The 12,500-nt window shown below is 47.7% G+C and overlaps 2 protein-coding genes across 2 annotated transcripts in view; both read right to left on the bottom strand.

Annotated features, from left to right (window-relative positions):
* Nucleotides 1-1,756: 1,756 nt before the first annotated feature.
* LOC114841838 (uncharacterized) lies at nucleotides 1,757-2,835 on the bottom strand. Its single transcript, XM_029127001.3, has 4 exons — nucleotides 2,732-2,835; nucleotides 2,318-2,612; nucleotides 1,828-2,198; nucleotides 1,757-1,784 (listed from the first exon to the last, which is right to left on the bottom strand). Exons 1-4 carry the CDS (start codon nucleotides 2,833-2,835, stop codon nucleotides 1,757-1,759), a joined length of 798 nt encoding a protein of 265 aa, XP_028982834.3.
* Nucleotides 2,836-12,209: 9,374 nt separating this feature from the next.
* The window catches only part of LOC129603034 (cellular tumor antigen p53-like), a gene marked incomplete at its 5' end in the record, with an annotated part of 838 nt that continues 547 nt past the window's right edge, over nucleotides 12,210-12,500 (bottom strand). Inside the window, 2 exons of the mRNA XM_055502533.1 lie at nucleotides 12,210-12,277; nucleotides 12,363-12,445. Of these exons, the coding sequence (XP_055358508.1) occupies nucleotides 12,227-12,277; nucleotides 12,363-12,445 (134 nt within the window). The remainder of the gene's footprint in view (nucleotides 12,278-12,362; nucleotides 12,446-12,500) is intronic.

Raw genomic sequence — 12,500 nt, 5'->3', positions numbered from 1 at the left:
ACAATTTACAACATGTACAGTGGAGCTGCTCTCTGTGCACACTTGCATAAACTTGACAATTTGCATAAACATCAAGAATCTATACAATACAGCTTTATAATAAATATTAAGAAAACTAATAACAACATGTACAGTGGAGCTGCTGTTTGGACAAGCTCACTGCGTGAGAGCGTCTACAGCAGATACAAATTCCTCGTAGCTGGAATATGTTGTTTTCCAGTCCCTTTGAGGAAGACATGCTCTTTACAGGGCAAAATGTCTTTTTTTTTGTATTTAGAATGTCCTTGAGTGGGTTTGCCACAGAGTGCACAAGCTGGCAAGTTTTTCACCTTGGTTTCCAGGGCTGAAGGTTGGTCATCACGTTTCCGCTTGTAGTAGTTGGATCTTGCCCAGGACAGAGGGGGTACTGCTGCTGGGCATTGTGCAGGGGGTTACAGTTTGTGAAGAGGGGTCTGCTGTGGGTGAAGACACAGTGGTTAAGGCCTGGTGACTGTGGATGTGACAGGGGTTTTGATCGCCAGCCGTGGGAGAAGCAGGGGTGGTGGTGTGTGGCACTGAAAAGCTGCCATGTGGATGCCAGCTGTCTGTTTCTCCAGCTTGTCAAAGCCCGGAAGAGGACTTGGACTGCAGGCGTCTTCCTGAAATAAATGATACAGTAAATCTACATTTCAGAAAAGCAGCACTCCTTAAATGTTTGCGTTTACTTGTTTTGCTCTCGTTTGTTAGTTAGTTAATTAGTTTTTATAGTTTTTAAATGCAACTTACAAAGGCTGGTGAGTGGACAGTGGAGGTGTCGCGGCTGGTCATATTGATGTGGGGCAGGCCAGCATCCAGCACATCAGTCTCGGCCTCTGGGTCACTCTGATAGGCCTCATCAGCCTCTTCTGTATCCTTGGTGACCCGGCTGGACAACCTCCTCCTCTGGACCAGGTCCATCATGAACCATGTCCTGCAGGGAAAATGGCCGTGGTCCTCCTGTGCTCTGGCTGAACAGGTACTCCAACCCAAGCAGCTCGTTAGACGCCACATTAACTGGGGCCCGATAATTCCCCTCCTCGGTCGTTCCAAACAGCTGCTCACAGCGCCTGTTGGGACGATCAATCAGCGGCGCTGAATACGTCCGGTGCCTCCGTCTTTGCCCCCAAACACAGCATCTGAGCTCCTGTCAGCGTTCCACCGTGCAATGCCACTTATCAGGTAAACCTGATTAGGCCGTGCAGCACAGTGGGGACCTACACATAGAAAAAAATGCATTACAACAATCCATGGCCCGTGTCTAACAGACACTATTTCTAGGTTTCTACCTGGAATCATATTAGGCAACATCTTGTGGAATCCCTCCAGGCTATTGCTTCCACGCAGACATTTGTAGTACGGCACATCCACTTTGTTGATGGTCGTAATACGCGCCACCCTGTACATGATCATGCCTGGTGGATCCTGGATGCACTCCAAGTGTCGCTGCTGGCTTGCCCACATGTCATCAATGGCATCTTTACAAACATACAAATTTACACCTAGGTAGCATCTGAGCCTTTTGTCCTCCTGTAAACCTACAACATTAAGTTCGTACTAATCTGGTGTTTTGAAAAGGCTCACCCCGCTTTCATCCAGCTCAGCCGAACCCTTTAACTCTTCAATCGCCATGTGGATGAGCCGGAATGTTTCCTGCGCCCGAGCGTGACCCTTCGCACATGGTAGTTGAGGTGGTCCCTAGAAATGTGGTCTCGGACAATGTCCTCATCAGACAGAGTCTTCAACCTGTGGTGCTTGGCCCTGACAGCCTTTGATGAGTAGGTCCAGGTCAGTGCAGTTGTAGGCCAGGACAGCGCCAGCCAGCGCAGACTTAAAGCAGCGTACTTAGAGTGACTGTCTGTTCGAATGGCTGCGTCAAATCGGTGAATCCAGTGGAAGATGTCTAAACGCACAACCATTCCCCTGTTCACCCAAGCCTCAAACAGAGTCTCAACAGCTGTTGGACCTTGTGCACGACAACACCCATGGTCCACATACAAAATTTTGGGGACCGGTTGATTAGCCAGTCGGAACCTTTGTATGACTCCACTGCACATTGGTGCCAGCTTCACTGTGGACTCCTCACAGGTCAACACAAAGGTCACTATTTGGGAGAATTCATTGGCAATACTGGTGAACCACTGAGCTGAGCCATGGCCCTCTCCAGACAGTTTCTTCACCACCTAGAGCATACAGAGAATTTGGTAGATCGAGTAATTTATTTACGGAGAGAAACATTTGTTAACAAAAGTATAGCAAGCAGTTGTATTCCACTAATGTTTGTTATGGGGGATTTACATACTTTCTTGGTGGAATCCATTTTTAACACTGTGCCAAAAGTGGAAAGGATCTGGTTCCGGTAGTCCTGGACATTATTGGCCTCAGCTAGAAGAAAGGCGTGGCGCAAAAGTGGGGCAGAAGGCAGCTCTCTTGGAGGAGGTGGAGCCTGGAACCTGTGCCTCAATGCAGAAACAATTCCTCCGGGTTCTGCCACAGTCATGAGCAGCGTGGTGTACAGATCCTTGCGGTGAAGGTACTCTTCGTGATGATTTTCCTGGATCTGCCGCCACACTTTGATCATTGTGTTCCCTTCAGTCCTGTCACGCAGAAGACGCACAACGTTTTTTGTCCACGCCACGTCTGTAAGCAGAGCCAGTTGAGTCAGCTGAACCACTGCTGTTTGCTTAAATTCACACTATGCATTCAGTTTACTCACTTGCTAGTGAGAACAGAAGGAAACATGGCTTGAAGGGCTTCGCTCAGCTGTGCCAGAATAAGCAGCATCTCATGCAAGCCACCGTCCGACTGTAATGCCCTCATGGTTCCTGCCTGCCTTGGTACATGGGCCACAGCACAAAACCTCAGTCAGCATTGTGTACCAGCTGGACACGTCGCAGATGTGACGAGGCTGTAAACAAAACAACAAGCAGATCAAATAAAGGCATAAAATCACATCAACTGCTCCTTTTCCTGAGCTCAGACAGACGCTAGTTACACAGCACTCTATTTGAGTAAATAAATGAAGTACAAGATCACCAATAAAGTAAACATTTGAGACAACATAAGTCAGACCCGGTGGTGATAGCCAGACTTGTAGAGATGCACATCATTTACTGCCCCCACACACTTGTCACCTTGTGGACACTTCAGGGAGCACCTCCAAACCCCAACTGGACGCCACACAACAGACGGCTTCGGAAAAAAAGCTGTGGGCCTGCAGAACCCCTCCGACATAGGCCGGAGGTTCTGGAGGGTAGAACCACATGCGGTCAGATGCCATCACCCGTCTCCTCTTGAGCACACCAGTGTTGTCTTTGTACCAGAACATTGAACAGCGGTGAACATTCCTCTTGTGGTGTCCTCCTTAAGCCAGTGAATGTCAGCAGATGGGATGCCATCAGGTTTCTCCCACAGGCGCACCCAACCGTCTAACTCCACCTGCAAAATAAATGGTGCATACAAGAGCACGTCTGGTGATTCTTGTCTACAGAATGACATTAAAACGTAGGATTCTCATTCATGCTGCTTGCATTTAAATCCAAGTATAACTTACAGGTAAGTCACTTAGAGGTGTCTACAAAGGAGGAACACCACCCTGGGATGTGGATGGAGCCTCTGTGGGCTGAACAGTAGACTCTGGCTCATCCAGCCAGGCAGCAGACGTGTTCTGTGAGGCTGAGTGACGCTTCTCATCCGGGGGGTGTAATGCATGTTTGGATGTCTTTGAAGGCGAATTCAAGGGCAGGGGATCCCGGGAATGTGACTTCTGGGACTTTATTCTATCTAACAAGTAATAAAACAAAAGTAGTGTAAGTGTAATAAGGTGTAATAAAAAATGTTCTACTATGAAACAAACCATTGAACAACCATTAACTTTCTGCATGTCACTTACCTTCCACAGCCTGGGATGCAGCTGCCAGTTTCATCATCATCATCATCCTCTGGCCATGAGGAGGGCCTGAAACTGGAGGTCCTTGTCTTCAGCTGCCATACACCAAACAGTATTTAGCTTTACAGATGGACCATTTGTGATTTGAACTGAAACATGATTAACATTCTTTATGTCACACTTCCATCCTCCTTTGTCATTAATATATCTCCTGAAATTCTTCATCTGCATACTTTGTGATGTGGGTCAGTGGTGTGTTCAACCACCTCCTCACAGAACTGTTTGCCTTCTTTATTATGTCCCTCTGTTCATTGCTAAATTTCTCTGGACTGTCCCTTTGAACGCTATATTGTTGGTAGAGTTCCCACATCTCCTGAAACGTGTGGCCCTCAAACCCTCTCTGACCGTAGATACACCTGTCCACATTCGCCTCAAGGACAATGGAGACTTGTGGGAAGCTCTCTGCATACTCTGTCAGGTAGTCTTTAAGCCACTGGTTGGCTCTCTCTACTGTAGTATATTTATGTATCATATTATATATTATTATATAGGTAGTGAACAATATGTTCTGGTCAGGTTAAGATGCAGCGACTGTTCCTCAACCCTTGCAGTTTTGGCAGGGTCGTTGTCTGGGGAGCATCTGGGATAGACTCCAGGAAACAGACATTTACATTTACTTTTAGCAGTAAAATTGATCATTGCTTATGAGAGAAGTACAGAGAGTAGATGGGTTTGAGTTCCCACATCTCCTGAAACGTGTGGCCCTCAAACCCTCTCTGACCGTAGATACACCTGTCCACATTCGCCTCAAGGACAATGGAGACTTGTGGGAAGCTCTCTGCATACTCTGTCAGGTAGTCTTTAAGCCACTGGTTGGCTCTCTCTACTGTAGTATATTTATGTATCATATTATATATTATTATATAGGTAAGTGAACAATATGTTCTGGTCAGGTTAAGATGCAGCGACTGTTCCTCAACCCTTGCAGTTTGGCAGGGTCATTGTCTGGGGAGCATCTGGGATAGACTCCAGGAAACAGACATTTACATTTACTTTTAGCAGTAAAATTGATCATTGCTTATGAGAGAAGTACAGAGAGTAGATGGGTTTGTGTGTCCTCAGTGACTGGGGTGAAAGCGTTTGCTTGAACTGGGTTCGCAGAATCTGTGTTCGCAGAATCTGTTGCGTAAACTGTTTATCCGAGCTGTTCCTAAGGAAATATTCAAAATGTCACACCGACCTGGGAAAGGAATTAGGAGGTTGATGGTGGGCCAGATGCATCCGGGAGCTGGACAGATAACACGGCCCAGCGCCAGGACCTTCAGAGTAGCCGAGAAAAACATCTACACGTCCTTATTTGGACATGTGGAAAGATTTTAGGTGGTGGTTAAAGCAGGCCTTCACAGGCTGGGGTTTTTCATGAGCGCTTCGCAGAGGGTCCGCTGGTAGCACACAGCGGACCTTTTCCGACCTCTCCAGTTCTCTCTGCAGAGGAACAAGCAGGTGAATTTGGTTTTCTGCCTCTCTTGCTATTACTCTTTTGTAATCATTATCTGATTGATTTAATTTGTCATGTATAATAAATTTTTATGCTATTGATTTATTAAACTCAAAGATGAGTTCTTGTGAAATCTCTGTCGTGGTTGAAGAGAATAGAAATACACGACACTACCTTTCTATGGGGGTTTGACATCTCTGTTCTGTGCCTTGTCAACTATGCTGCAATCACAAAGGTACATGAATTTAGTTGGGTCATTATTCTCACTGAAGTTCCTAAAGGAACAATGAACCTGAATAAACCCCCAAAACGCTGATGAACGTCAAAGGCTTGTAACATGTTGCCCCTGTAGTTTTTCACCTACAAAAGTGATAAACGTAACACACTTACTACTTCATAATAGCCTACGTCGTTTCTCCACAAGCCAGTGGAAAGGTGCGTGTCCGTACTGGCCGAACAGCAACACCAGCCGTCCCAGACACTGCTGTCGTGACGGTGCAGGGACTCCCTCTGCTTGGAGGAATGTCTCTGCATGGTCCAGTGCAGTGAGTGGGTTCAGCAGCTCCAGGGGAGGTTTTGGGAAGACCTTTTTCTTCTCCCGGTAAAGACGTGCCTCTTTAGTCGACAGCAGCACAGCCTGCTGACGATGTGCAGGGGCGCCTGGGTTCACAACGCGGATTGTTGCCATCTTTACCTGTGGCCTATTAACAAGTAGAATATGAATGCACTGACAGAAGTAGAGAACAGAATATGGAGGCATCTGCACCCACAGAACAGTGTTAACTACTGAGATGAGTGGGGCGTGTAGTACAAAGCACAAACTGCCTGTTACAGCATCGTTACAGATCCATACATACAGTAGTTTAAAGTATTCTTTCTTTAAATAATTGTTTAATGACCAATTACATTATTCATATTCAAGCTATTTCATAAGCTTTGGTGTTTTAGTTCTTTTTTAGTAGGAGCTCATTTTAGACAGTATTTCTACATGAACTGGATAAATGACTTGCCTGAAGTACATACCAATAGTTTTTCACTCTTTTCATTTTAAGCAAACGCGGTTAACGTTACAAAATATGTTCTTTATCAGGAAACAAACTCGGACCTACGAATAGAGTCGAGAAAGTAACGGTACATTACAGCAGGAAGGTTCTGGGTTCGATTCCCGGAGGCGGCCCTGGTGCCTCTCTGTGTGGAGTTTGCACATTCTCCCGTGTTTGCGTGGGTTTCTCTCAGGGTGTACCCTGCCTCTCGCCCGCAGCCAGCTGGGATAGGCTCCAGCACCCCTGTGACCCCCGCACTAGGGAGTAAGCGGTTTAAGAAAATGGATGGATGGATAATACTAATAATATTCCGTGTGTTTTATACTATTGTTGATGTTTTTGTTGTTGTCAGTGTAGTAACACTATTTACAAAATAAGTGTAATATGAAAAGAAAAATAATTAATAAAATAAAGCAAAAGCATTGAATTTGGGTATTTTTGTTTTTTTTTTTCTCCAACTGGAGACAACAGTTTCCAACTTGGAAACACACAACGTCACGGCCCTCCTTGTATTCCCCACACCCACACACACACACATCACAACACGCACACACACACACACACATACACACACAACCACACACACACACACACCACACACACACACACACAACACACACACACACACACACACACCACACACAACACACACACACAGTTTCTCCAGACAGAGATTCTCCATCCTCCAACCTGTGGATCCTCCTAACCTGCACTTTCTGTGTCCTCGTGGGGTCCGGCGTGACCCCCAGCTACCTCCTCCTAACCTGCACTTTCTGTGCACTCGTGGGGTCTGGCGTGACCCCCACCTCCCTCCTCCTAACCTGCACGTTCGCTTTCCTCCTGGGGTCCGGCGTGACCCCCTCCTCCCTCCTCCTAACCTGCACGTTCCCTTTCCTCGTGGGGTCCGGCGTGACCAACACCTCCCTCCTCCTAACCTGCACGTTCGCTTTTTCTCCTGGGGTCCGGTGTGACCCCCAACTCCCTCCTCCTAACCTGCACGGTTGCTTTCCTCCTGGGGTCTGGCGTGACCCCCCTCCTCCCTCCTCCGCAACCTGCACGTTCGCTTTCCTCCTGGGGTCCGGCGTGACCCCCACCTCCCTCCTCCCAACCTGCACGTTCGCTTTCCTCCTGGGGTCTGGCGTGACCCCCTCCTCCCTCCTCCCAACCTGCACGTTCGCTTTCCTCCTGGGGTCCGGCGTGACCCCCACCTCCCTCCTCCCAACCTGCACGTTCGCTTTCCTCCTGGGGTCTGGCGTGACCCCCACCTCCCTCCTCCTAACCTGCACTTTCTGTGTCCTCGTGGGGTCTAGCGTGACCCACACCTCCCTCCTCCCAACCTGCACGTTCGCTTTCCTCCTGGGGTCCGGTGTGACCCCCACCTCCCTCCTCCTAACCTGCACGTTCTGTGTCCTCGTGGGGTCCGGCGTGACCCCCTCCTCCCTCCTCCCAACCTGCACGTTCTGTGTCCTCGTGGGGTCAAGCGTGACCCCCACCTCTCTCCTCATAACCTGCACTTTCTGTGTCCTCGTGGGGTCGAGCGTGACCCCCACCTCTCTCCTCCCAACCTGCACTTTCTGTGTCCTCGTGGGGTCGAGCGTGACCCCCACCTCTCTCCTCCTAACCTGCACTTTCTGTGTCCTCGTGGGGTCTGGCGTGACCCCCTCCTCCCTCCTCCTACCCTGCACGTTCGCTTTCCTCCTGGGGTCTGGCGTGACCCCCACCTCCCTCCTCCTAACCTGCACGTTCGCTTTCCTCCTGGGGTCTGGCGTGACCCTGACCACCACCCCCCCACTGCACATCCTCACCCACTTGTGGGGTCAGATGTAAAACCCTCCTCCGTTGCCCTCGTGGGGTCTAAAAATGAGAGCTGCGTGAGGGTTAAATATAATTCCTTCTCAAGTCCAAATTAGTACGCCAGAGTATGCTAGCAAAAAGTGCAGCCGTTGACAACCCTCCTCTGCAGTGTCTCTAGGACCTTTGGAGTCCTGCCAGTTCAGTATTTTGTGTTGATGTGCGTTTCAAAGTGTCATTCAGGCTGAAAAGCAAGCAATGATAGCATGTCTTTTTGGAATGTTGACAGGACAGTCCTTTAGTGAACAAAAACTTTCCAGTGCACTTTGCCATATTCTGGAACTTCTTCACAGGAAATGCAGTTTCGACTGGCCATTTTGTGAAGGCTCATGGGCTGTCACACACATTAATTACCTACATCGGACAAAAAATTATTTTAAATTTTCTGCCTGGTTTCAAACCAGGGGCCTTTTACGTATGATGCAAATGTGATAGCCACTACACCACAGAACGCTGAGAGAGACAGTTCTTTAGGAAAGAGCCTTCCAAAAAACCTGTTGCAGGTGCCCACTATGCTTTCCATGGGTACATGTGAATCAATGGAGCTAAAGCGGAGCCCCCAAGGGTTTTTGGTCACTTTGCTAAATCCTTAACCACAAACTTGCTTGTTGCAGCTAAAATCCCACACAAAAATTGTGTGTTACGTGTGAGTTGGTCATTCACAGACCACTAGATGGCGAACTTGGTCCTCGTTAGTATAGTGGCCAGTATCTCCGCTTGTCACGCGGAAGACCAGGGTTTGATTCCCTGACGGGGAGTGTTTTTCTTTGTCATCCCTCCACACGATGCATGAATTTACTTTCTTTTATAAATACCAGATGGCTGCAACAGTTGACTGCTCTCTTCTCAAGACCCTCTTGCCCCCTTAAATATAATTCCTTCTCAAGTCCAAATTAGTACGCCAGAGTATGCTAGCAAAAAGTGGATCCGTTGACAACCCTCCTCTGCAGTGTCTCTAGGACCTTTGGAGTCCTGCCAGTTCAGCATTTTGTGTTGATGTGCGTTTCAAAGTTTCATTCAGGCTGAAAAGCAAGCAACGATAGCATGTCTTTTTGGAATGTTGACAGGACAGTCCATTAGTGAACAAAAACTTGCCAGTGCACTTTGCCATATTCTGGGACTCCTTCACAGGAAATGCAGTTTCGACTGGCCATTTTGTGAAGGCTCATGGGCTGTCACAAACATGCGGAAGGTCGATTCAAAGTCGACCGCCTGAGCCGCCGCGTACTCTGTGGGTCCCTGGGCAGAAAGAGGACTAAGAGGGACGTTCCTTCGCTTCCTCGCCATTGCGAAACGCAGCGGAGGACCATTTTATTTTCCCGTCTTTAGAGATAAAAGTTTTATCTTCTTCTTCTTTTTCTTCTTCTTCATCCTCCTCCTCATCCTCGAGTTCTATTTGCTCCAGTCTTTGCACATTTTCTATTATTTCATCATCATCTTCATCATCAACATCATCATCATCATCATCATTATATTCTTCATCATCAACTTCTTCATCTGAAGTGTCCAGGCCTTAGATCACATCCCTCGCTGTCTTCTTGTCCTTCATCTGTTTCTGGTCCTGCTGTATCTGCTTTCTTCTGCTTCTCCTTTTTCTTTCTCTTCTTCACTTGACACGTCTTCCTCAGATTCCTCTTCTGGTTCAGAGTCGTCATTTGATTGGCTTAAAAAAATCTGCTCTAGAACCTGTGCGGGCGGTGAAACGAGCAGCGGCCATGAAGAGAGAGCGCAAAGCTGGGCAGACAAGCTGGCAGGCAGGCAGGCAGGCAGGCAGGCACCAACACCAACTCATAAGTAAGACCAGTTTTCTCTTTTTTTGTTTGTTTTTAGTCCAAGCTACGTGAGGGTGGTGAAATAATTTGCAGGTGAAAAGCACACACAAACACAAGTTTCCAAGTTGGAGGAATCTCCACCACATTGGAGGAATCCTTTTGGTGGGATAAACTGCCGCGTTGGAGGATTTTCTGGTTGGACGAATCCAGGTTAGATGATTTTTTTTTCCCACCACGTGGAGGCATCCTTCTGGTGGGATTAATAACTGCCAGGTTGGAGGATTTTTCAAGTTGGACGAACCGGTGACAGGTCCCGACTCTCCCCCCAGGTAGATGATTTTTTCCCACCACGCTGAAGGAATCCTTCTGGTGGGATAAACTGCCGTGTTGGAGGATTTTTCACGTTGGATAAAGTGGAGAAAAGTGTAAGTGTGTGTGGTGTGTGTGTTTGTGTGTGCGTGCGTGCGTGTGGGGTCTTGTTTCCAGGTTGGAGGAATCTCCACCACGTTGGAGGCATCCTTCTGGTGGGATAAACTGCCAGGGTTGAAGGATTTTTCAAGTTGGACGAACCGGTGACAGGTCCCGACTCTCCCCCCAGGTTAGATGATTTTTTTCCCCACCACGCTGAAGGAATCCTTCTGGTGGGATATAAAATGCCCGTGTTGGAGGATTTTTTCACGTTGGACAAACCCAGGTTAGATGATTTTTTCCCACCACGCTGGAGGAATCCTTCTGGTGGGATAAACTGCCGTTGTTGGAGGATTTTTCACGTTGGACAAACCCAGGTTAGATGATTTTTTCCCACCACGCTGGAGGAATCCTTCTGGTGGGATAAAACTGCCGTGTTGGAGGAATTTTTCACGTTGGATGAAGTGGAGAAAGTGTGTGGTGTGTGTGTGTGTGTGTGATGTGTGTGTGTGTGTGTGTGTGGTGTGTGTGTGGTGTGTGTGTGTGTTGTGTGTGTGTGCGTGTGGGGTTTTGTTTCCAAGTTGGAGGAATCTCCACCACGTTGGAGGAATCCTTCTGTGGGATAAACTGCCGTATTGGAGGATTTTTTCACGTTGGACAAACCCAGGTTAGATGATTTTTTCCCACCACGCTGGAGGAATCCTTCTGGTGGGATACTAAACTTGCCGTGTTGGAGGATTTTTCACGTTGGACAAACCCAGGTTAGATGATTTTTTCCCACCACGCTGGAGGAATCCTTCTGGTGGGATATAACTACCGTGTTGGAGGATTTTTCACGTTGGACAAACCCAGGTTAGATGATTTTTTTTCCCACCACGTTGGAGGAATCCTTCTGGTGGGATAAACTGCTGTGTTTGGAGGATTTTTCACGTTGGATAAAGTGGAGAAAGTGTGTGTGTGTGTGTGTGTGTGTGCGCGTGCGTGCGTGCGTGTGGGGTCTTGTTTCCAGGCAGAGACGCCGTGGGCTGGGGTCGCGCCGGACCCCGGCAGGACGAGGGATGGGGAGGTACAGGGGGCTGGGGTCGCGCAGTCATCTGAACTCGATGATCGTGCAAGCCTCCTGCTGAGGGATGTTGGCCAGGAAGCAACACTGAACATAACCTGCAGGAGATAAAAAAAACTATTTAAAGGGCTTGTAGTTAAAAATAGTAAAGCCCCACTGTATCGTTAATACGTTACTGCTCAACGTATGCCCTCAGACTGATGGCAGGAATTAATGTAGAAACATCAAAGGGAGGTAAACAATGATTCATAGTCATGATCGTAGATGTTCGTACTCGTACATGGCGGTTAAAAGAAGGCAGATTGCAACTAGTCGCTGTCGCTTCGTTCTGCTTTTGCAAGACGCGCTTTCCACTGGACGGCAGCAGTTCCTTAGAAGCCCTGGTTTTGTTTTTACTGTGGAGAGAGGAAACAAACAGTGACCATGCAGAACAGAGATGGGACACGTCTGGTTTAAGGGAAAAGTATTTAACACTACAGCTATGCAATGCTGAAAGTCTCATGCAACTGTTCCGTAGCAGCTAATGTTTATCAAAGTGACATCCGATCACAGTTTCTGTGTGTGGTGTGTGTGTGTGTGTGTGTGTGTGTGGTGTGTGTGTGTGTGTGTGTGTGTGTGTGTGTGTGTGTGTGTGTTGTGTGTGTGTCTTGTAGTTTTTAAGATACTTACGCTCTTTTTCAGCCAGTTCTAATGCATCATTATCTTTTTTAACATGTTATAGCGCTCACGGCCTTTAACCTGCAGAAAAAAAAAGGATTTAAATTGAGAGCTGCAATTCTGTGACAACACTAGTTTTTTTTAAATACTTTGTGTGTGTACTAACTGGCAACATAAGTACTTCCTCCTCGTCTGTGCTTGAGCCAGACTTCCTTTTGCACATATCAGGATCTGTTGCTGGGGCACTTTCTAGAAAAGCAAAAACGTGATCCGTAAGATGGAAGACAGCCAAGGTGCAAAGACA

This window comes from Betta splendens, chromosome 15 (assembly GCF_900634795.4).
Source record: "Betta splendens chromosome 15, fBetSpl5.4, whole genome shotgun sequence".
Classification (NCBI taxonomy): Eukaryota; Metazoa; Chordata; class Actinopteri; order Anabantiformes; family Osphronemidae; genus Betta; species Betta splendens.
Note: the sequence above shows the minus strand (reverse complement) of the source record. Positions and strands in the feature narration are given on the sequence as shown.

What these genes read in the sequence shown, in the direction of transcription:
- LOC114841838 (XM_029127001.3), bottom strand. Translation starts at nt 2,835, where the DNA reads ATGAGGGCATTACAGTCGGACGGTGGCTTGCATGAGATGCTGCTTATT. An exon ending in CCTTCTGTTCTCACTAGCAA is followed by an intron (nt 2,613 to 2,731) that starts GTGAGTAAACTG and finishes TCTGCGTGACAG; the next exon opens with GACTGAAGGGAACACAATGA. An exon ending in AGTCTGCGCTGGCTGGCGCT is followed by an intron (nt 1,785 to 1,827) that starts GTCCTGGCCTAC and finishes TACTCATCAAAG; the next exon opens with GCTGTCAGGGCCAAGCACCA.